General features: G+C 44.7%; 1 protein-coding gene across 1 annotated transcript in view; it reads left to right on the top strand.

The window, feature by feature from the left end:
• LRP2 (LDL receptor related protein 2) overlaps nucleotides 1-15,848 on the top strand; it is a gene marked incomplete at both ends in the record, with an annotated part of 195,552 nt that extends 179,704 nt beyond the window's left edge. Inside the window, 12 exons of the mRNA XM_082840763.1 lie at nucleotides 294-422; nucleotides 1,484-1,704; nucleotides 2,481-2,657; nucleotides 5,761-5,880; nucleotides 7,435-7,525; nucleotides 8,225-8,292; nucleotides 8,450-8,567; nucleotides 9,074-9,203; nucleotides 10,242-10,349; nucleotides 11,926-12,033; nucleotides 15,438-15,509; nucleotides 15,687-15,848. Coding sequence (XP_082696889.1) covers nucleotides 294-422; nucleotides 1,484-1,704; nucleotides 2,481-2,657; nucleotides 5,761-5,880; nucleotides 7,435-7,525; nucleotides 8,225-8,292; nucleotides 8,450-8,567; nucleotides 9,074-9,203; nucleotides 10,242-10,349; nucleotides 11,926-12,033; nucleotides 15,438-15,509; nucleotides 15,687-15,848 — 1,504 coding nt within the window. The remainder of the gene's footprint in view (nucleotides 1-293; nucleotides 423-1,483; nucleotides 1,705-2,480; nucleotides 2,658-5,760; nucleotides 5,881-7,434; nucleotides 7,526-8,224; nucleotides 8,293-8,449; nucleotides 8,568-9,073; nucleotides 9,204-10,241; nucleotides 10,350-11,925; nucleotides 12,034-15,437; nucleotides 15,510-15,686) is intronic.
• Between the last annotated feature and the right edge of the window lie 5,833 nt (nucleotides 15,849-21,681).

The raw sequence follows: 21,681 nt of genomic DNA, 5'->3' as shown, positions 1-21,681 counted from the left end.
TAGTGCCGGATGTGAGGTTCATCATCATTACCAATCCTGGCTGATACAGCTGCTTTGGCTGAATATCCCCTTCATCCGACACCCCATCACTTGTAACTTTCTACAGATGTCCCCTTGGCTGTAGAGATTGGGGCGTTCCTGGGAGAGGGAGGCTGTGCTCTCATCATCACTGGTGCCTGAGTAGCTGTCTTGTTGGCCAGAACTTCCAAACTAAATGCTCTCATCTTCACGCCTCTTCCCCAGAAGTCCAGTCTAGACTTTTCAGTTGTTTAACTTTGTCTCTCTAAATTCAGGCATATTTACTGGTCAGATGCCAGGAGTCAGCGGATCGAGGTGGCTGAACTTGATGGAAGGTACAGAAAGTGGCTGATTTCCACTCAACTGGATCAACCAGCTGCAATAGTTGTGAATCCCAAACTAGGGTAAGTACTTGAAGGAGTCCTTAATGTTCTAGATATTTTCCACTAGATTCTCCAAAAAATTATATCTTCAATTATCTTTTCCTAATTGTACTGAAATTGTCCTTGGACTTTTTTGAGTGGCACCTATGACTATTTTCAAGAATTATAATATGCCCTAAAGATCACTTAGGACAAAACAGGCTTCAGAAGATGGACACTGTGTCAGGGGAAGGCCTCTGGCCACACTTTTTCCACAGCCCAGTTTGTCTAAAACCCACACATTTCTCAACAGAATTTAAGGATTGAGCAACACCTGATGATTGGTTTAGACTAGACATTGCAAAGTGGTGGCTGATGGGCTAAATATGGCCCATACACTTATTGGACTTGAACTTCACAGAGCTTTAAGATTTTTTTTTTTTGTAAACTTAGTAGATAACATTTAAATTAAAAATAAATATTTGTATTTTTGGCTTGAAAAATCAGAAGAACTGGTAAAGTTAGGTAGGTATGCCTTCCTTGACACGGTATTGCCTGGAACTCTTAGACAGGGCTTTGCTTGATGCGGTGTTTGCCCATCACTCTACATTCATAACTGCCCTGTTCCACCCATTTATCTTGCCTGCCTGATCCTTTCTAGGTGTTCAAAGGGTACAGTCTCTGGTCTGCTCAGTTCTTCTACAATTAGGTATTAATTGCATGCAAAGTAATACCTTTTCAAAGAGTTAGAATGTAAGCTCCATGAGGAAAGGAATCTGTTTTGTTCTCTGATACGTTCCAAATACAGGATAGTAGCTTCTCACACAGCGGGCATTCAAGAAATATTTTTTGAAGAATGAACAGCTTTTGTGATTATATATTTTAAAAGGTCTGGATACATATCTTTGGACAGGGCTGGCCAGTTTCTATTGGGAAAGTGCAGTTCTCAGGAAGGATAGATCACAGATGCACAGGCTCCCCCCTTTCTCTCCCTGTCTTGTGTAAAGTATAAAAATAGCATCATTTAGGACCCAAGGCTCTTTGAAAACCAGTTGATTTCTCCACTAGATGAAATGCTGCCATGAGGAAACCTTCTGTTACAGGTTTATGTACTGGACTGACTGGGGCAAAGAACCTAAAATCGAGTCTGCTTGGATGGATGGGCAGCGTCGGAAAGTCCTGGTTCAGGAGGACCTCGGTTGGCCAACCGGACTTTGTATAGATTATGTGAATGGTGACCGGATCTACTGGAGTGACCTCAAGGAGGACAATATTGAAACCATCAAATATGATGGGACCGATAGGAGAATTGTTGCAATTGCAGGTTAGAAATTTCACTTAGAATTTCATATATTAAATAATTAATGTATTTCCAGTCTCTTTGCCCATTTTCGTAAGAAGAAACCCTAATCTTAGGAGATGCTTTTTATAGTTTCTTAGATACCACTCTGCCCAGCTCCCAGCTGCTGATTTAAATGCAAATGAATCTATTAGCAATTATTAAGTCCTTTTTGTATAATTAAAAAAACTTGCTGTCAGCAGCAGATGTTGAAATAACCGTTTCTTGTTGGGTTGCTCTGATAGAGATGGCCATCATGTGTTCCAATGGTAATCCGTGTCTAACCACTTCTAGGTACATTAGTTTTTAATGTGCTAGATTGCTTTTTATGCACAACTGGAAACGTCTAGGAGAGAAGCATTTTGTTTTCTTATCTAGACTCTACAGAACTACAACAATCCAGCACCTAACAGGTTTTTCCGATAAGTGGTGTCTTATGTTCACAGAAAAAAAAAGATCTCTGCCCTACAGATTGTTTTCTAAAAATAAAATAAAATCAGCAACTTGAAAGTGAGCGAGTCCCCTATAATTGGTGTCATTCGGTAGGCATTGATCTATTTTAATTTCTGTCATCTTGATCTCCTGGTGCAGCACACTTTCATGGTCGTGTGTACAGAGAGTCTGCCTGAATGTTGCTGGAATTTTAAGGTGTTGCCTAAGAGATTGATCCAAGCGGTTTGACTTCTGACATAAAAGTGGGGCTCAGGTATCTTCTTTTCAGTAACCTTGTTTTGTTTTGCTTTTCCCCTGTGGGTGAACAGCAATGACGCCTTATAGTCTGGACATCTTCGAGAGCCAGTTATACTGGACATCTAAGGATAAGGGAGAAGTATGGATCCAAGATAAATTTGGGCGAGACGAGAAAGAGAAATTGCTGATAGTGAACCCTTGGCTCACGCAAGTTCGAATATTCCATCAATGGAGATATAATCAGTCAGGTAGTCACCAACCTTATTTCAAATTAATGGCTATATTTCTTTTGGAAAATGGTGGTGGATAATAATAGGCTGATCTCCCTGTGCCTGAAACGTGTGTGTGTGTCTGTGTGTATTTTAACCGTTTTGACCAAAGAAGATAAAATTGGAGGTCGAATGAAATGATGCCCACCACCAGCAGATATGGAGTAAAAATACTTCAGTCCTTGTTGCTGCTTGGAGTTGTGGGGTTGTACTCTTAGGCCACAGAATCCAGTAGGTGTCAGACCCCCTGCTAAATGTGAGTTGGGTTGCCAAGTCACGTAATAGGCTTTGTGGACATCAGAAGTCTTACCCACTCTAGCAATTGCAAGGCCGGGCTAGTCAAGTCATCCTGAGCTATGCGAGCCTTAGTTTAAAGCTTAAAGGATGCATTTCTACATCCTCCCTTCTTTCTCGTTTTCTGAGTTCTTGGTCCTGCTTCCTCAGGTTACCTGTGTTCTCATTCATCCGTCATCATTGTGTGGAGTAATGTGAAAGGGAAAGGACATTATCTTTTTCCCGTGGGCACATTTTTATTCACTGATGTCTTTAATGATTTTTATTTCAGACATAGGTAATTATATATCAAAATATTCTAGCAAATATTTTTTTTGGAAATATCTTCCTTTTTTTAAAATTAATTTTTATTGGAGTATGGTTGCTTTACAATGTTGTGTTAGCCTCCCCTGCACAACAAAATGAATCAGCCATCCTCATACAGATATCCCCTCCCTTTTGGACTTCCTTCCCATTTAGGTTACCACAGTGTATTAGGTAGAGTTCCCTGTGCTGTACAGTATGTTCCCATCAGTTGTCTATTTTAGAGAGTATCAATAATGTATAGTGGGGAAAGGACATTTTTGAAGTGAGGAAAGGAAATAGACTTTTATTAAGTTCTGTATGTCAGATTCTCTCTTCAGGATTAACCCAGACATCTGCTTCTCCAATTAATCTTCTCCCAAACTTATAAAGAGGTTTAATTTTCATCTCACAAGTAAGGAAACTGACAATAGGAAAGGTTTAGTAACTGGTGCGCCCAAGTTACACAACCAGCGGATAAGCTTTAAACCCAGAAATGGTTTTTAAACTCAATGCCATTCACCCAAAAGCTCAGCATCTTTCTGTTCTGGTCCAGATATCAGTGTACCCAATTCCAGATTGCATTCTGTGGCTGTGTGGCCTTTGACAAGTCACCTCCCTTCCGATCCCTGCATGTGAAACAGATGTGGAGCCTGAGGTCCCCCTGAGTTCTCTGATACTCTGAGAGCCTGAATCAGTCTTGACAAACTGAAGTGCAGAACGGAGGCTCCCAGGAGATTACACTGGCGGCAAATGCCTTTTCTAGGGATTAGCCCCCTTGTGTTGCTTGTAGTGATTACCCTTCTTCAGACCTTCTCCAAAACATTCCAGACCCCACTGATATAATAGCTCTTGTGTCCTAAATGCTCCTGCAGCTCTTATGTTTGGCAGTTTCAAGGGCAGGAGGGGAGAGCCCAGTATACCTGCGGAGCCCCCTCTGGCCCCTGTAGAGAGGACAGCCCAGGGGTCAGGCAGAGGAAAATCTGGAGACTTTCCCTGAAAAGCATCTCAGCCAGCTGATACTCTGAGCCTCCTTTGCAAAGTGTTGATTGATGAGTAGACCAGAGGCTCAGCCCAGCTGTGCCAGATTAGCATTTACTCTGGACCAATAGCTCTCCAATTTTAGCACGTGTCAGAAATGTCTAGAGGGCTTGTTGAACACGCCTTGCTGGGTCCCACCTGAGGGGTTTCTGACTTAATAGGCCTGAGGTGGCCTAAGAATTTGCATTTCTGACAAGTTCCCAGGTGATGCTGATGTTGCTGGGTCAGGAACAACATTGTGAGAATCCCTGCTCTACTCAAAGGGTGGGCCAGGGACCAGGAGCATTGGTACAATACGGGGGCTAGTTGGAAGTGCAGACCCTCAGGCCTACCCCAGCCCTCTTGAATCCGATTCCCCAGGTTATTTGTACGACATTAAAATTTGAAAGCGTGCTCTAGAGAGCTGAAGAAATGGTCATGGGACAGGTTTTTGTTGTTGTTGTTGTTGTTGTTTTCTTTGCGGCACGCGGGCCTCTCACTGCTGTGGCCCCTCCCGCCGCGGAGCACAGGCTCTGGACGCACAGGCTCAGTGGCCAGGGCCCACGGGCCCAGCCGCTCCACGGCACGTGGGATCCTCCCGGACCAGGGCACGAACCCGTGTCCCCCGCATCGGCAGGCGGACCCCCCCAACCACTGCGCCACCAGGGAAGCCCATGGGACAGGTTTTCAGTGAGGCTTTTTACAGCCATGCCTCGTCCATGGTCACGTTTTTGCATGACAGAGAATCAGGATTATAGAATGTTAGTCTGAGAAAGAATTAGAGACGACCTAATCCTTGGATAAATCATAATATATGCTAAGCTAGTTTCAGAATTACCTGAGGCGCTTTTAATGGTAATACTTGAGTTCCATCCCAGAGCGATTTAAATCTGGATTTCTGTGACAGGGCATCAATCATTGTGAATAGCTCCCAGGTGATTCTGATAATCATAGCTCTAAATTCCCTAATCTTGCAAATAATGAAACTGCAGCCCAGAAGGAAGTTCTCCGTGGAGAGCAGGAGTGGAAATCACATCCAATGTATGCTTTGGCTGGACCACACTTTATGATCTATCCAAATTTGGGTGATGACAAATCTTGATATAATAATGGGGTCTTACTGACCTTTTAGAAGTATCTCAAATTGCTTAGTGCTGATTGGTTTTTGAGGTCATGCAGTGAACCAGACAGACACCTATCTTCCAAACCTGCCAGAGCCATAGGGGAGATAAATGATGCCAGAAGAAAATGTGAGGGGTACAGCAGTGGGATGGAGAGCACGGGGAGGGACTGTGGCACTTTGGTGGGGTGGCAGGGGAAGGTAGCGTAAAGGAGCGTGAGTTGCCAGGTGGCATGCGGCTTAAAGGTGTTGGTATGCTGCCTGGGCTCTGAGGTCACTGGCCACAACTCAGTGGATGGGCATGTCCTCGGTTGGGGTATTCGTTCCCTCCTCGGAAACTAACCACTGTTCTCTTCTGCTTCCCAGTGCCCAACCGCTGTAAAAAGGTCTGCAGCCACCTTTGCCTTCTGAGACCTGAGGGATACACCTGTGCCTGTCCCCAAGGCTCCAGATTTATAGAAGGAAGCGTCACCGAGTGTGATGCAGGTAGGGACACGGCCTGGGGGCCTGGGAGAGCTCCTTTGCCTTCGTTAGTAGGTTCCCTTACCCTGCTTCACCTTTTTCAGGAGCATGAAGAATCCCTGTTTACTGGTCTCTTGCAGAATAGAGTGGGGATGGCTAGAAAGAGGGATGGGAGATGTGGAAAATATGAACAGAGCTGAGTGGGACTTAAGGGGCCAAACAGATCTTGTGTTCCAATGATTTCTGAGAATCATTTGCCAAGATCTGCAGAGATTTAGATCCAGTGCCCCTAAATCGACTGTTGTGTTGTCTATAAAGACATTTTGAAGAGTGAGTTTCCTATAAGGCCTCTTCCTCCTTTCTCCACCCTATACTGGATCCCAGTCGCCCCTGAATCTATTCAGTCTTAACGGGAGCTCCTCAAGGTGGAGAACCAGGCTCCTGAGGTGGGACGGGGGCGCTTATCCAGTACAGAGGGGAGGCCTAGAGGAGGTTCACTGGTTTTCCTACATGCTCATTTCAAAGTTTGGACAACTGAAAAAGGGCCACGTTTTAAAATGTACCTTATGCTCTTGGGAAATGGAAGCTGGAAGTAAGTAAGTAAACAGTGGTTTAATTCTCTTCCCAAATGCTATAGATGATCTATTCTTGGCAAGACCTTTCTTCAGTGACTCTTTTAAATTAAGGAGTTAATAAGCCATAGGGAGTAACTAGTTAGTGTCCCTAACTAGTATCCAATGCTTGATAAGGGTGTTAGAAAATCATCCTGCAATTCACTAGTGGCCCATTTTATGGCTCACATCCTTGGGCCCTTCCCCCTGCTTTAGCCGATGGGGAAATGAAGAGGCGTAACCACGTTCTGCCACCAGGGGGCGCAAGCGGTTAAACAAGGCACCTCCTGTTGACTTCCCAACCAGGTTGAAAAGTTGGCAGGTTTAGAGCACGAACTCAGCAAGTAAAAACTGCCCCCTCCCCTTCCCCTATCCCCGCTCTTATCCCAATGCTACTGGGGCAATATTGCCAAGATTACAATCTTTAGCAAGGGCAATTTTGAAGGTGTTAAAAAATGAGGAGATCTCCAACCAGCTGTCCATTGAGCGGCTATTTATCTGTCTACGTGTCCGTTTATTGATGAATGGATTGCTGATGCTTCGGAGCCTTTAGTGGAAGTTTCGGGGTGTGCCTAAGTTGAATTCTTGATTTTAACTAGGTTCAAAGAGAAGAATTCTGAAAACTTCAAAAGAAAATGTCAATGTCCTGAGAGATTTCCTTTACCACAATGTTCTTTTTAACTATTAGTATATATTCTGGAGTCTAGTATCTCACCACTGTTTTGCGGAGGGGGGGGATGCTATAAACTGCCTTTTTTTTCCCTACCAAATGTATGTTACTCCCCAAGACCTTATTGATAAAGAAATTCATCTGACTTAAGGGGAAGGTGACATTTAAAAGGGAGACTAATTAGCTGCCCCACCACATGGGCTCCCCACTCCAGCCCTGGGCTGAAGCAGGTTTGCATGGTAGAGGTCTCTGCTGAGCGCCGCTGACTAACACCTGCGTGGCTTTCCCTTTCTGCAGCGATCGAAAGTCCTATCATCATGCCCCCTCCATGCAGGTGTATGAACGGAGGAAACTGCTATTTTGACGAGAATGACCTCCCCAAATGCAAGTAAGTCTGAATGCTGTAGGTCTTGCATCTTCTGGGGGGAATTTGAGACCTCAAAGTAGCCAGTAAAACAAGTACAAGAACCTTGCCAGTTTGCTAATTTTCACATCATAACCAGCTTGCCCTCCAATGGGGGAGTCCACAGAGAGCTAAGGCAGTGCTTCTCAAACTATAATGTGCGTGAGAATCACCTGGGGCTCTGGAAAAAAATGCCCATCTCATTTACAGGGATTCTGCATTTCTGACAAGCTCCCGGGGAGATGCCACAGAACTGTGGGCCACGCTTTGGGGAGCAAGGAGTTAGAGAAGTGACAACCTCATTTTCCTACTCACCTCAGATTACTAATTATAATTGGATTGTGGGAGAGCAGCTGTCAGCAGAGCTGTTACAGTGCTAGGCGCTCACGAGGGGCAGAGACTGGGCTGAAGGTTTGGAGAGCAGAGAATTATCAAGAGAGCTCTTAACATGGAGCAAGATGATATTTAACGAAAGCACATCAAAGCAAAGAACACAATGAAGGTTTCCAGTTCCACTCTCCAAGGAGGAATTCCATAGATTAGAGAAGACACCAATAGGTTTATTTGTTGAGGCTGATTCTGTAGATGCCACAGGTATTCCCTCAAAAGTGAATTTCCACAGTCAGATTACAATCAGAGCCCAAGAAATCAACAGCTTGTGAATGATTCTTCTTTTCCTTTCAGATGTCCTAGTGCCTACGTGGGAGAATATTGTGAAATAGGGCTTTCAAAAGGCATTCCTCCCGGAACAAGTAAGTTTTAAGGATACGAGGGACATGGGAATGCATCATGGTAACTAAACTGAGTGTTGTCTATATTCTGGTTAACTCCAGTCCCTATTGCTAAGACTGCTGGCTCTTTTCCTTCTCCTCATGTTCATATGTTTGCTTCTTCTTCCCTCTTCGACAGCAGCGGCCGTGCTGTTGACAATCATCCTGATCATCATAATTGGAGCTTTAGCGACTTTAGGATTTTTCCACTATAGGAAAACTGGCTCCCTTTTGCCTTCTCTGCCCAAGCTGTCAAGGTCAGTTTCATTAGGTGGAACATTGATTTTAGACGTCTGTGTGATCTGTAACCACGTAAATAACTTAGCTTTTCTTTTAAGTTAAAAAAGCATCCTAGGCTGTTCACCTATTCTGCGGAAACAAAAACTACTGAACTTAAAGCAGTCACTTCAGATCACAATGTCTTAACTGATTGCTTCTCTGAAGCCTGAGTACAAATCACATTTTAGAGTCTAAAGGGTTGTACGTTGAGGTTACACTGGAGAACAGCGTCGGCTGTTGGAGGGACCAGGCTTTCTTTCTGCAAGTGCCCAGCTGGTCCTCTCCTCATTCTCAAGCATTCGAGAATGTGCTCGAACATTTCCAGGAGGTCACTAAGGGAATTTATTCCCATATGTGATGTGTAAATGTGAAGTGGGAATCGAGCCTTTCATTTAAGGAAGAGCTAGGAAAAGGTACAAAGAAAGAATCCTAGTGCAAAAGATTGTTTTTTAAAAATAATAAGACACTGATTACTTCTTTTCAGCTTAAGCAGTCTTAGCAAATCCTCTGAAAATGGAAATGGGGTGACCTTCAGATCGGGGGATGATGTTAACATGGATATTGGAGTATCTGGTTTGGGGCCCGAGTCTGCTATTGACAGATCAATGGCGATGGTGAGTTTGGTTTCAAAGTGACTATTTGAAGGTTATCGTTTTTACTGTTTTATCAAAGAAACACTTTTTATAAAGAATAAAATTCACCTAGAAAAAAATGAAATACTGTATGCCCCCTCACTATACCAAGTTAGGAAACATTAGGTTTGTTGCAGAAATGTGTCTAAAAACATTAGTAATGAAATTGAAATTAACCCCTGATCTAAGCCACACGGTTGAACTGGAATCATGAACAGTTTTAAGTTTAATTGGAGTCTTAAACAATCTATGTTTTTTGGGAAACAGGGGAGAGGGACCATGATATTCTGTTTTTATTCGATGACTTTTTGTATGTTTAAAGGAAGAGGCAGGGGAATAACACGTTTCCTAGTCTCACATATTTCCCACCAGTGTGTAGTATTGGGATAAACAGTGGTTTTAGGGTCAGTGGTTGGTTCAAATCACAACTCTGCCACCTGCTAGGTATGTAATAGTAGGGATGGAGCTTGATCACTCTGTCCCCATCTGTAAAATAATCCCTCCTGTGAGGACCAAATACTTTATGAATGGACTAGTATGCACTCTGAAGTCTACCGTCAGTGTTGGGAAATCATTCCCAGTATTCCGCCTCCCCACCAATCCTTCCTTTTTGTTCCTGCCTAAAGGTACAATATTATCCCTCCTGTCTTCTTTCCCCCTCTCCCTCTTCTCTTTGCTCCTCTTCCAGACCCCCACCCTTTTCTCTATGTCTAAAGCCAATCACCAAGTGAGTTATTTGCCTTACGGAGCCATGGAGAACTCGGATAAGGGAAGAGGGTTTCTGTTCTCCTCACCTGAGGAGTTAGTGCATTTACATTACTTTACATAACGGTTTGCCTCGTGGAGGCCTTGTGTCTCCGTTGGCTTTTGTTGGAGGTGGGGGGCAAGTTCTTTCTGGGTCCGTTGGACGTAGCCCCTAGCGTCCCTCCAGGTGTGAAGAGCACGTCCTCCTCTGTGTATGAATCAGATCAGCACGGTATGATCTTTTTTTTTTTTTTCTTTTTTCTTTCCCTCCATCAGAGTGAACATTTTGCCATGGATCTGGGGAAGCCGCCCATAATATTTGAAAACCCGACATACACCTCCAGGGACACTGCTGTCAAAGCGGCTCAGCCAACAACAACCCCGGTGAGAAATCACAGTCCGTGCTGTCAGGTTTGGCTGTTGCTGGACCTTGTTCTTTGGAATAATGTGCCTTTAGGGTCCTCCCAACCTTCCCTCCATGGAAGGAAGCACACTGGTCGCTTCCTCAGCTTCACTCCCTGCAGTAACAGGACTGACCCCAGGACAGAAGGCCTGAAGACAGTCAGAATCCTGGGTTTGGGCAGCCATTCTTTGGCACCCAGACCAGGAGCCTTTTCACCCTGAGTGGCCAGAGCGGGAGGTCTGAGTGCATGTTCAGAGGCTCGGCAAACACTGTGCCCGACACACACACATGGGCTCTCTGTAAATATCTGTGAACTGAATGAGTGGATGGTCGTCAGGTCATTATACAGAGGTTTGGGGTACTGGGCACACTCTCTGGGTTCTGACTGGTATCACAAGGGTGTGATTTGAGGTGACCTCCCTGCTTGCCCTGGTCATACTTTTCTGGAAACTACAAAGGTCTTCGAAGTTGATAGGCAGATACATAAATTTCCTTTGATGAGGCCCTATTACTCACTCATCTTTTAGAGGAACAGGGAGATGAGATAGACGTATGGATGAAGGAACAGAACTCTTCATGAGGGCTGGATCAATAGCCCCAGCGTCACTGCCGGTGCCTGTCAACTGTTAGGTAGCCTGTCTTTCCTTTGTCAAAACAGCTAGGGCCTCGGCAAAATACAGTTTCACTGTTAACACCTAAACTTCTTTTGAACTCACAAGGTATAGTACATTTTAATGTTAAGACAGAAATGTTTATTTTATGAATAACTTTCTTAAGATCAGCAATATTTGCATCTTGAAAGCATTTTGCCTGATCCTTTAATATCCAGATAGCAAAACTTTAATCACATGATAAAATAGATTTTTGGCATTTTCCCTTGAAATAAAACGAAGCCATGTTTACCAATACATTTCCAAGTTAGAGAAGAAATAAAGTGGTGAATGTAAAAATATAGGAAAAGGGGTGAATTTCTACCCTGTAATTTATTAATTATATATCCGTGGTAATTTGTGCTTTAAGAGGGAACCTCGGAATCACATGAATGTTACAGAAAATATCTAGAGGGGTATTAATGTCATTATGCCTCTTGTTTTAAAAATTCAACCTCTTTTAAGCAGTCCTCTGAAATTAATAATTTTATTCTAAATATCCAAACGTAATGCGTTTGGAAATAATTCGTACTGTTCTATTAGGATTTGGCTGCCAATATACAACCAGAGTATCCTTTATCCAGAACTATGGTCAATAGTGGGAGTAAGGGGCCCTAGAGAACACCGTAGAAGTTGCTATTACTACATGAGAGTGTGACCATTGATGGGTGTATTTGCCTCCCAAGATTAAGGCATCAGATAGACAACTTAGTAGTTGGTGCTCCTGATTTTGGGGAGACGAGAGTGGTGTTTATTCCTGGACCACAGGGTTGGTCTCACATAATAAAAATGGTGCCTGTTCATGTTTGTGGGAGAGCAAGGTGATAAACAGAACCAAAGAGCTGATAAGAAACTTTATAGCAAAAATTCTTTCAAAAGTGAATAATGGCCTTCAACATGCACACAGGTAACCGAATCCGGAAATGTGTATAACGAAAACTATGGAAGTGCCATAAACCCTGCTGAATTAGCTCCAGACACAAAGCCAACTTCCCCAAGTGCTGATGAAACTCAGGTAACAGTGACTGACTACTGAAATGATACGGGATTTGGGAAGGACTTTGGAATTGCTGGGTTTATTAATCCTAAGCAAACTAGAGAGACCCTGATAGGCTCATAGAGACCAAGATGTATAGGCAGTTAGTAAAGATAATTTTATCATAAACTGAAAGACTTTCCACTGAGTAAAGCTACATACATTCTAGCATTGCGTTTGTAATGATGTTCCTTGTGACATGGGAGGTAAAGCAGAAAAGGAGGGCAGCCGACTTCTGGACGCAGCCTCTTCAAATCAGAGGCGTTTAATTTGAGATAACAACTTAGTATGAATAAAGACCTCACTGTGTCAGTGATGCACATAGAGGACCTTTTCCTTTCCCATGCAATACAATTTTTCTACAGTGTATATCTTTGTTCCCTTAATAATGTATGTTGTTTCTAGCTCTACTCTTGTTACCAATGTTGACCACTAGATGGCACTAATTTACACTCTCTTCATCTATCCATCTGTCCATCTTCCATCTAACCATCCAGCGAACATTACTGCCCTCAATGTGCCGGGCACAGTGTTTAATACAGAAGATTAAAAGAAAAGAAGTCCACTAGATGGAGCTTCTCTATCTTGTTTGCAGGGCCTTTGAAATTTGTAAACTATCTTGTCTACAGAGAGAAATTCAGTAAATAAACTTGATACAAAACATAATAGATAATATATCATTAGTTCTAACAGACACATAGGAAGCTATCTCAGATATAGCTGTTTGATTCTGGGCAACTATTTTACCTCTGAGCACTAGAGTCTTAATGTTTCTCATTGGGGGCACTATTGGCTTATTGGGAGGGGCAGTTCTTTTTGGTACAAAACTATCCTATACATTGCAGGACATTTTAATATTCCTGGCCCCTGTCCACTAAGTGCCAGTAGTGTTTTACCCAATGCATTGTGATCCCAGAAATCACTCCCTCCCCAGCCCCTGGCCCCCCCCCCCCGCCCCCCAACGTGCTCTCCCAATTGAGAACAATAGGATCTGGAATGTCTCAGTTTTAAGGTTCTATGACTTCTGTGAAGTAATATAAAGAAACAAAAGCGCAAAGGTAGTTAGAAATCTTACCACTTTTTACAATCCCTATTCTCAAATTGCATAGTCTATAAACAAAATTGGTATCTGCAAAGTCATGTTGGATTTTCAGCACCTCACAAATTGGATCCTGTTCTGCTTGTTAGCGTCAAAATAGAAGTTGAACTAAATTGATGCTAATGAGGAGAGCTTATAACAAAGGTCACTTTGTCCACCTTTTCATATTCCATTTACTAATTCCTTCTCTCACACACACACACACACACACATGAATGTTGTCTTAGAAAGGAATTTCCAGTTGCATATTTTGCATATTTCATATTTTCAAGGGACTGAATTTTTTTTTTCCTTAAGCTACATTGAAAAGTTTATTTTGAACACTAATTTTCCACAGACACCAGAATACTTGAATGGTCACATATATGGTTCTCCAAGTCTGACTCAACTCCACAGCAGTGCCAGATCTATTTTATATTCTCAACATTTTTTCTCAGTCCATTTCGAGTCTAGTGATCTTCCCTAGGCAGAGTTCTCTCCCAGCTGAGCAGGAAGGGGAGTGTGATGGAGATGCTGCAACCTCTGACCTGCACATCAGTCATCAAAAACACTGAGAGACGGGCTTCCCTGGTGGCGCAGTGGTTGAGAGTCCGCCTGCCGATGCAGGGGACACGGGTTCGTGCCCCGGTCCAGGAAGATCCCACATGCCGCGGAGTGGCTAGGCCTGTGAGCCATGGCCGCTGAGCCTGCGCATCTGGAGCCTGTGCTCCGCAGCGGGAGAGGCCACAGCAGTGAGAGGCCCGCGTACTGCAAAAAAAACAACAACAATAAAACACCCAAAACAAACAAACAAACAAACAAAAACACTGAGAGAGTCTTTCAAGTGAGAGCGAATGTTTACCAATTATAGTCCTTTTCTTTCTCATCTCCATCTTTGCAGTACATTGGCTCTTCTTCCTTTTTTTTAATCAGTTGAGGCTGAGACCCTCTAAGGTCTGTCCCATGGTACATCCAGGGATTTTTCTATGACCTTTGCCTTTGGGAACTGAGAGAACAGCCAGGGAGGCTTAAAGCAGTAGAAGCCTTTGGTTAGGATGACCCTAGGTTGACCTTAATATGCCAGAGAGGCTCACAGGTTTCTCTTTCATCAATAAATCTGCTCAAAGAACTCAAAGAACGTGAAGTCCTGTGGCTTAGTCCTGTCATTTTCAAAAGTCGTGTCGACATGCTTTGGATTTCCCAAGGAGATGACAATGAAAATCACCCGCACTTCTCTTGTTAGTAGTTACTCAGCTCCATGTGGCCATTCCATACCGAAGCAATGAGTTTTGGCCTTCCCTATTGAAGTGTAGGTTTCCAGAGGCCGGGCTCTGACCTGAGTGTCTCCATCTTGCCCTCGTGCCAAGCAGGTGCTCACTTAAATGTGGGTGAATGGCTTCTTCTACTTCTCCTGCATTCACATGCTCCCCACTCCTTCACATGTTGGCCGCCTACTTTCACAGAGCAAGAGACAATCCGTAAAACACGTGGGCTACCTTAGCTCTGTGGGAGGAGGCTGTTTCCTCATCTCCTGTTCTCTTGTCTCCTTACATCCGGCAGCAGGGCCGTGGCCAGCACTGCTGCCACGGGCAGCTTTTCAGCCAGACAGGGGCCACTTATCATAGACTGGGGTGATTTCTCTTTGGGTTCTTCAGTTTTGAGACCTCCATTTCCTGGAGGCCCTGTCTACTCCTCTATCTACAATTTAGTTAAGTAAGTTTGCTGTGACTGCCTTTCCTCCTCTGCAAAAGAGCATCTACCTCACAGAGTCCTTGGGAAGATTACATCAGAAACTTGTAAAGCTCTTGGAATAGTCCCCGACACATAGTAAGCACTCAATAAATGTTAGTTGTTTTTGTTGCCATTATTATTATTGATTACAGGAGGAAATGATGGAGCGAGACATAACATGTTTGAGTTGACCAAGGATCAAGACATCGTTTTAGGAAAGGAGAGTTACAATCTGGCTTGTTCCTTAAATTTTCAGGCAGCCCCTGAAGAAATCTCTTGCCTGGCTCTGTCAAAGCTTCTAGATACTCTGGGCACAGATTCTGTAAACTGTACACTTCAGATCAAGGATTTTTTTTGAAATTATTAGATAAAAAGAGCCCGAAGAGTTTCAGTTACTGTTCAGGGCCCAGCCGAGGAAGAACTGAACAACTTACTGCATGGGCCAGGTCACGTGGTCCCAGGTCCCAAACTGCTTTCTCCCTCTGTAAGAAGAAATTTTAAAACCTAAGCAGAAGGAAGAAACCCACCAAAAAATTCCATTACTGAAGGTTTTCTCTTTCCTCTTTTCACTTAGGCAACAAAGTGGAATATCTTCAAACGAAAACCGAAACAAAATGCCAACTTTGAAAATCCATTCTATTCCGAGGTAATTTTTAACAATTTTTCTCAGCCCAGGCATTCTTTCTTAGTATTAACTTGCTAAATCAGGCATACACTCAGATGATTCTGAGCAAATTGGCCAAGATTGGTCTTCTTCACACAAAACCATTTCCCATCACGTCGGGGGAATAAATGGCTGATTCCTGTTTCTTTGTGGCCTTAGATGGAGAGTGAACCAAAGGTTGGTGCTGCTGTGACCCCACCTCCATCACCTTCTTCCCCTGATAAGATTTCTTGGAAGAAAGGCCCAAGTCCAACCTACAGTGCCACAGAAGACACATTTAAAGACACCGCAAATCTTGTTAGAGAAGACTCTGAGGCATAGCTGTGCCAGCTATTTAGGGAATAATTAGAAACACACTTTTGCACATATATTTTTTACAAACAGATGAAAAAAATTAACATTCAGTACTTTATTAAAAAGATATTTTTTCCCCTGTACTCCTGTAGTTGGAAATATTTGTGGAAACAATACCTTGTGTGTCTTTTTTACTCATCTCATATTTTTACAAATAATTATCACAATGTACTATATGTATATCTTTGCACTGAAGCTATCTGAAGGTAATGCTATAAATATATTGTATATTTGTAAATTTTGGAAAGATTATCACATCATTAAATTTGCTAATGAAAGTATCTGCTGAATTGGAATTGGGTTCTTCAGTTTTGAGACCTCCGTTTCCTGGAGGCCCTGGAAATTGGTTGAATTGCTGAATTGGTTGGTGATCATTACATTAAATGATCCATTGGGACTTCCCTGGTGGCACAGTGGTTGAGAATCCGCCTGCCAATGCAGGGGACACGGGTTCGAGCCCTGGTCCGGGAAGATCCCACATGCCGCGGAGCAACTAAGCCCGTGCGCCACAACTACTGAACCCACGCGCCTACAGCCCGTGCTCCGCAACGGGAGAGGCCACCGCAATGAGAAACCCGTGCACTGCAATGAAGAGTAGCCCCTGCTCACCGCAACTAGAGAAAGCCCACGCACAGCAACGAAGACCCAACGCAGCCAAAAATAAAATAAATTAATTTAAAAAAAGAAAATGATCCATTGAAGAAAGGAATTGACTTGGGGCCTTTAGCCATGTCAAAAGAGGAGGCACCATTCATAGTCCCTATAGAATTATCAAGGAAGGGAATCCAGGCCACTCCTGGGTCCGTTTTCACACATCAGCACTTAATGTTCAGTATTATATGTAACCTGATGAATAGCGTAATGATAGAGATGCAGATAACGCAGTAGGTAGAAAAGCCATTCAGTCCCACCCTTGTGCATGTTTGCGTTGTCTAACCAGAACACTGTCTCCTGTGCGTTATCTCGCTCGCCGCCAAGCCAACACTTTTATTTTAATGTCTGAGAAAGTCCCATGTCATTAAGTGTAAGTGTCCTGCAAAGAGTTTGTATCTAATCGCATGAAATTTCATTTGATGGACCATAGGGTGATTGACACCCTTGCCTGGCATCTCAGGTGGTCACCTACCCTAGAAACTGGAGCTCAGGAGCTGAATTAACTGAAAGTAAATCTGTGTCTTCATAAAGGAAGGTGCAAAACAAATACCGGTTAAGCAAAGCCTCAGCTGGGTTTGTGTTTCTGTGTGTGAAAATTTCCTTATACTGACTATTTATTTCCTCAGTTGAACATGAATAGAAAGGGAAACCGTTCTTATTGAGCCTTTTTTAGGTCCTTGGCAAAATCGTTCATTTTGAGGAGCATAGCCCTCCTCTTGAATAGCGGCTGTAGTCTCCACAGCGGGAACCGTGGCAGGAACACACAGTTTCCACACTAAGTAGGTAGGATTCCTGGCTTTCTGTGCTAATATGGCACATCTTTAAAACAATGAATGAACGAGTGTATGAATGGATGGATGGATGGATGAAACATGTACTACTGATGATTTTATTCCCGAGTTCTCAAAATATTTTTTGTTCATATTTTGAGTGCTTATTGTAAATTACTTGGACATGTACTTTGATTAGAAAGCAAATGGAAATGATGCTGCTGAAAATTTTCTAATAAATGTGTATTTTATCAGACTTGTTCTGTGTGTTTCATAAGCCCGGGTCATGAATCAGTTGTATTTTTTGTTTGTTTGTTTTTTTGGTACGCGGGCCTCTCACTGTTGTGGCCTCTCCCGTTGCGGAGCACAGGCTCCGGACGCGCAGGCTCAGCGACCATGGCTCACGGGCCCAGCCGCGGATCTTCCCGGACCGGGGCACGAACCCGTGTCCCCTGCATCGGCAGGCGGACTCTCAACCACTGCGCCACCAGGGAAGCCCGAATCAGTTGTATTTCGCTGTGCAGAGAGCTTTGGGCTTTGAGTGCTAGGCAGCTGGGGAACCAGGAATGCGCAGGGTTCAGGGAGGGCGGGGGGGAAGAGGAGGAGGAATCCACAGCTCACACAGCCCTAACAGGCCTGGCGGGGTGAGCTCAGGAGAGTAAACTGTAGGTTTCTGGGACTTCCCTGGCGGTCCAGTGGTCGAGACTTCACCTTCCAATGCAGGGGGTGCGGGTTCGATCTCTGGTCGGGGAGCTAAGATTCCCACATGCCTCGTGGCTAAAAAATCAAAAAACATGAAACAGAAGCAATACTGTAACAAATTCAATAAAGAGTTTAAAAATGGTCCACATAAAAAAAATCTTAAAAAAAGAAAACAAACTAGGTTTCCACCTGAACTCTGGTCGGGCGGTCCCCTTAATTGCCTTTCAGAGTCACCCATTTCCCCCTACCTTTTTCCTTCCTCACACCCTAGGCCCTCAGCCAGTTTCCCATTTCGGATCTAACTGTGATGGAGAGCAGCGAGCACGGTCACAGCTGGAGAGGGTTTTGTTCAGCCTGGGATTCGGGCTCCAGTGGGGTGCGTGAGACATATCAGTCCACAAAGTGTGAAGTCAAGAGTAAAAGGGAGCTCAAAACTGGTTGTGATTTCCAGCTTTGATATTTGTCTCAGGCCTTAAGCGCAATAAGAAATTATTCTGGGGAATTTAAGGAACGAGAATTAGTTCCCTGCTTAGCTTCATTTGTGGGTCTCCCCAGAAAGGAATCAGAAAGCCTGCTGGCTGCGTTTCTGTTCTCTCCCGTGTGAGCTGGCACTTGCGTGTCAGAGCGTCAGCAGGAGGGTTGCCCCTGCCTGGTCGGGTCTCCCAGCCCAGGTCCTGCCCCTGCTTTACTCTCTCCAGTCGGAGCAGCTGGTGGGAAGTTGTGCAAGGTTGGTGGGGGTAACCTGGAGACAGGGTGCTGTTTAGAGGATGAAAAAGCTGATGTTATTCAGCATCTCATCACATGAAGCAGGAACAATTTTACTAGCAGAAGTGTATTACTGCACAATGTAAGATCACAACCATGAGCAGGTGTGTCCATAGGCAGCTGTCAAATCACACTGGTCACCTGTCCAGGGCTTCCCATTGATTTTTTTTTTTTTTTACTATTTCTTCCTTCATTCATTGATTCACTCACTCACTCACTCACTGGCCTGTGTTCTTACCAGCATTCAGTTGCAAACATATAGACATAAGAGACCATGAGTTTAAGGAAAATATGTGAGAGGAGAACTTTTAGTGGAGAATTCCATCCATTAACTTTTTTTTTTTCCTGAATTGGGAAAAGATCACTATTATTTGATTTTTGAGGTGGCGTATCTCAGGCTGGCTCAAAGATGAGAGCTAGTTAGGCCCTGGGGTTAAGGAGTAGTCTGAGGAAGCTGGTTAGAGATGCACATTCTGGAGAGAGCCCTGGCCTCACAGCCTGTAGCCCTGGGTCGTCCTTTGAACTCTCAGCCTCTCTTCAGTCTTCCCCTCTGCATTCATCAAGGTCACAAGCCACACGTCATACTGAGGATAACATATGATTATGTGTTTCTTTTTTTTTTTAATTTAATTTTTATTTTATATTGGAGTATAGTTGATTTACAATGAAAAGAGGTTGGACGTATATGAAAGGTCTGAAAAGCCTGGGAAAGGAAGGCCAGCTCTGGAGAGCATTGCCTCGTGCTGCTGGTGGCCCTAACCACAGCCATCGCAAGGTGGGGATCAAAAAAAAAAAAAATCACCTGGGTGTGTCAACTCCTGAATTTTACCAGCCTTGCTGAGGGCTTTTAGTGACACCAATTCTGTGCCTCTTCCTGGAAGTGAATTCAGAGCATTTCGTGTGAAAATCAATCAAGCTTCTGCATTCACTTTGTGTCCATGACATTCTGGAATAAGTGATAGGAGACAAAATAAACAGGTCTCTAGAAACTATTCAACGTCATTGAGTTATCGTAGCTAACAATATCACCAGTCATAGAATGCTGTCCCCACCTTACGCAGACCAGAGAGGAAGGGCTCATATTTCTGTTCCTCTGATAACTAGTGTCCCCTAATGACAGTCATTTGCCAAGAGCACAGTTTCCCAGCCAATTACTTTCATCGCGGGAGCTGGGTCACGCGTCTGCTGCTAATCTCCGAGGCTCAGCTGCACCTTCTATGAAATAGAGAGGTGGGCTGTGAACGGCCAGTGTGAAAATGTTTGTAAAGAGTGTATGCAGCACTTCCGGGAAGATGGCGGAAGAGTAAGACGCGGAGATCACCTTCCTCCCCACAGATACACCAGAAATACATTTACACGTGGAACAACTCCTACAGAACACCTACTGAACGCTGGCAGAAGACCTCAGACCTCCCAAAAGGCAAGAAACCCCCCACGTACCTGGGTAGAGCAAAAGAGAAAAGAATAAACAGAGACAAAAGGATAGGGACGGGACCTGCACCAGTGGGAGGGAGCCGTGAAGGAGAAAAGTTTTCCACACAGTAGGAAGCCGCTTCGCGGCGGAGACTGCGGGTGGCGGAGGGGGGAAGCTTCGGAGCCGCGGAGGAGAGCACAGCAACAGGGGTGCGGAGGGCAAAGCGGAGAGATACCCGCACAGAGAATCGGTGCCGACCAGCACTCACCAGCCCGAGAGGCTTGTCTGCTCACCCGCCGGGGCGGGCGGGGCTGGGAGCTGAGGCTCGGGCTTCGGTCGGAGCGCAGGGAGAGGACTGGGGTTGGCCTTGTGAACACAGCTTGAGGGGACTAGTGCACCACGGCTAGCCGGGAGGGAGTCGGGGAAAAGTCTGGGCCTGCCAAAGAGGCAGGAGACTTTTTCTTCCCTCTTTGTTTCCTGGTGCACGAGGAGAGGGGTTTAAGAGCGCTGCTTAAAGGAGCTCCAGAGACGGGCGCGAGCCGCGGCTAACAGCGCGGACCCCAGAGACGGGCATGAGACGCTAAGGCTGCTGCTAACGCCACCAAGAAGCCTGTGTGCGAGCACAGGTTACTATCCACACCCCCTTCCAGGGAGCCTGTCCAGCCCGCCACTGCCAGGGTCCCTGGATCCAGGGACAACTTCCCCAGGAGAATGCACGGCGCGCCTCAGGCTGGTGAAATGTCTTGCCGGCCTCTGCCGCCGCAGGCCCACCCCGCACTCCGTGCCCCTCCCTCCCCCCCCACCCCCCCAGGCCTGAGTGAGCCAGAGCCCGCGAATCAGCGGCTCCTTTAACCCCGTCCTGTCTGAGCGAAGAACAGACGTCCTCCGGAGACCTACACGCAGAGGCGGGGCCACATCCAAAGCTGAGACCCTGGGAGCTGTGAGAACAAACAAGAGAAAGGGAAATCTCTCCCAGCAGCCTCAGAAGCAGCGGATTCAAGCTCCACAATCAACTTGATGTACCCTGCATCTGTGGAATACATGAATAGACAACGAATCATCCCAAATTGAGGAAGTGGACTTTGAGAGCAAGATTTATGCTGTATAGCTTTGCTTCCACCATTTGTCCTAGGGTTCTACCCATCCGTTTTTTTCTGTTTTTTTTCCTTAATAATTATTTTTTTATTTTAATAACTTAATTATATTTTATCTTACTTTATTTTACTTTATCTTTTCTTTTTTTCCTTCCTTCCCTCCCTCCTTCCTTCCTTCCTTCCTTCCTCCCTCCCTCCCTCCCTCCCTTCTTTCTTTCTTTCTTTCTACTTCTACTTTTTCTCCCTTTTATTCTGAGCCGTGTGAATGAAAGGCTCTTGGTGCTGCAGCCAGGAGTCAGTGCTGTTCCTCTGAGGTGGGAGAGCCAACTTCAGGACACTGGTCCACAAGAGACCTCCCAGCTCCACGTAATATCAAACGGCGAAAATCTCCCAGAGATCTC

This window comes from Leucopleurus acutus (assembly GCF_964270905.1).
Source record: "Leucopleurus acutus genome assembly, chromosome: 6".
Taxonomy (NCBI): domain Eukaryota; kingdom Metazoa; phylum Chordata; class Mammalia; order Artiodactyla; family Delphinidae; genus Leucopleurus; species Leucopleurus acutus.
This window is presented reverse-complemented; position numbering and strand designations above follow the sequence as displayed.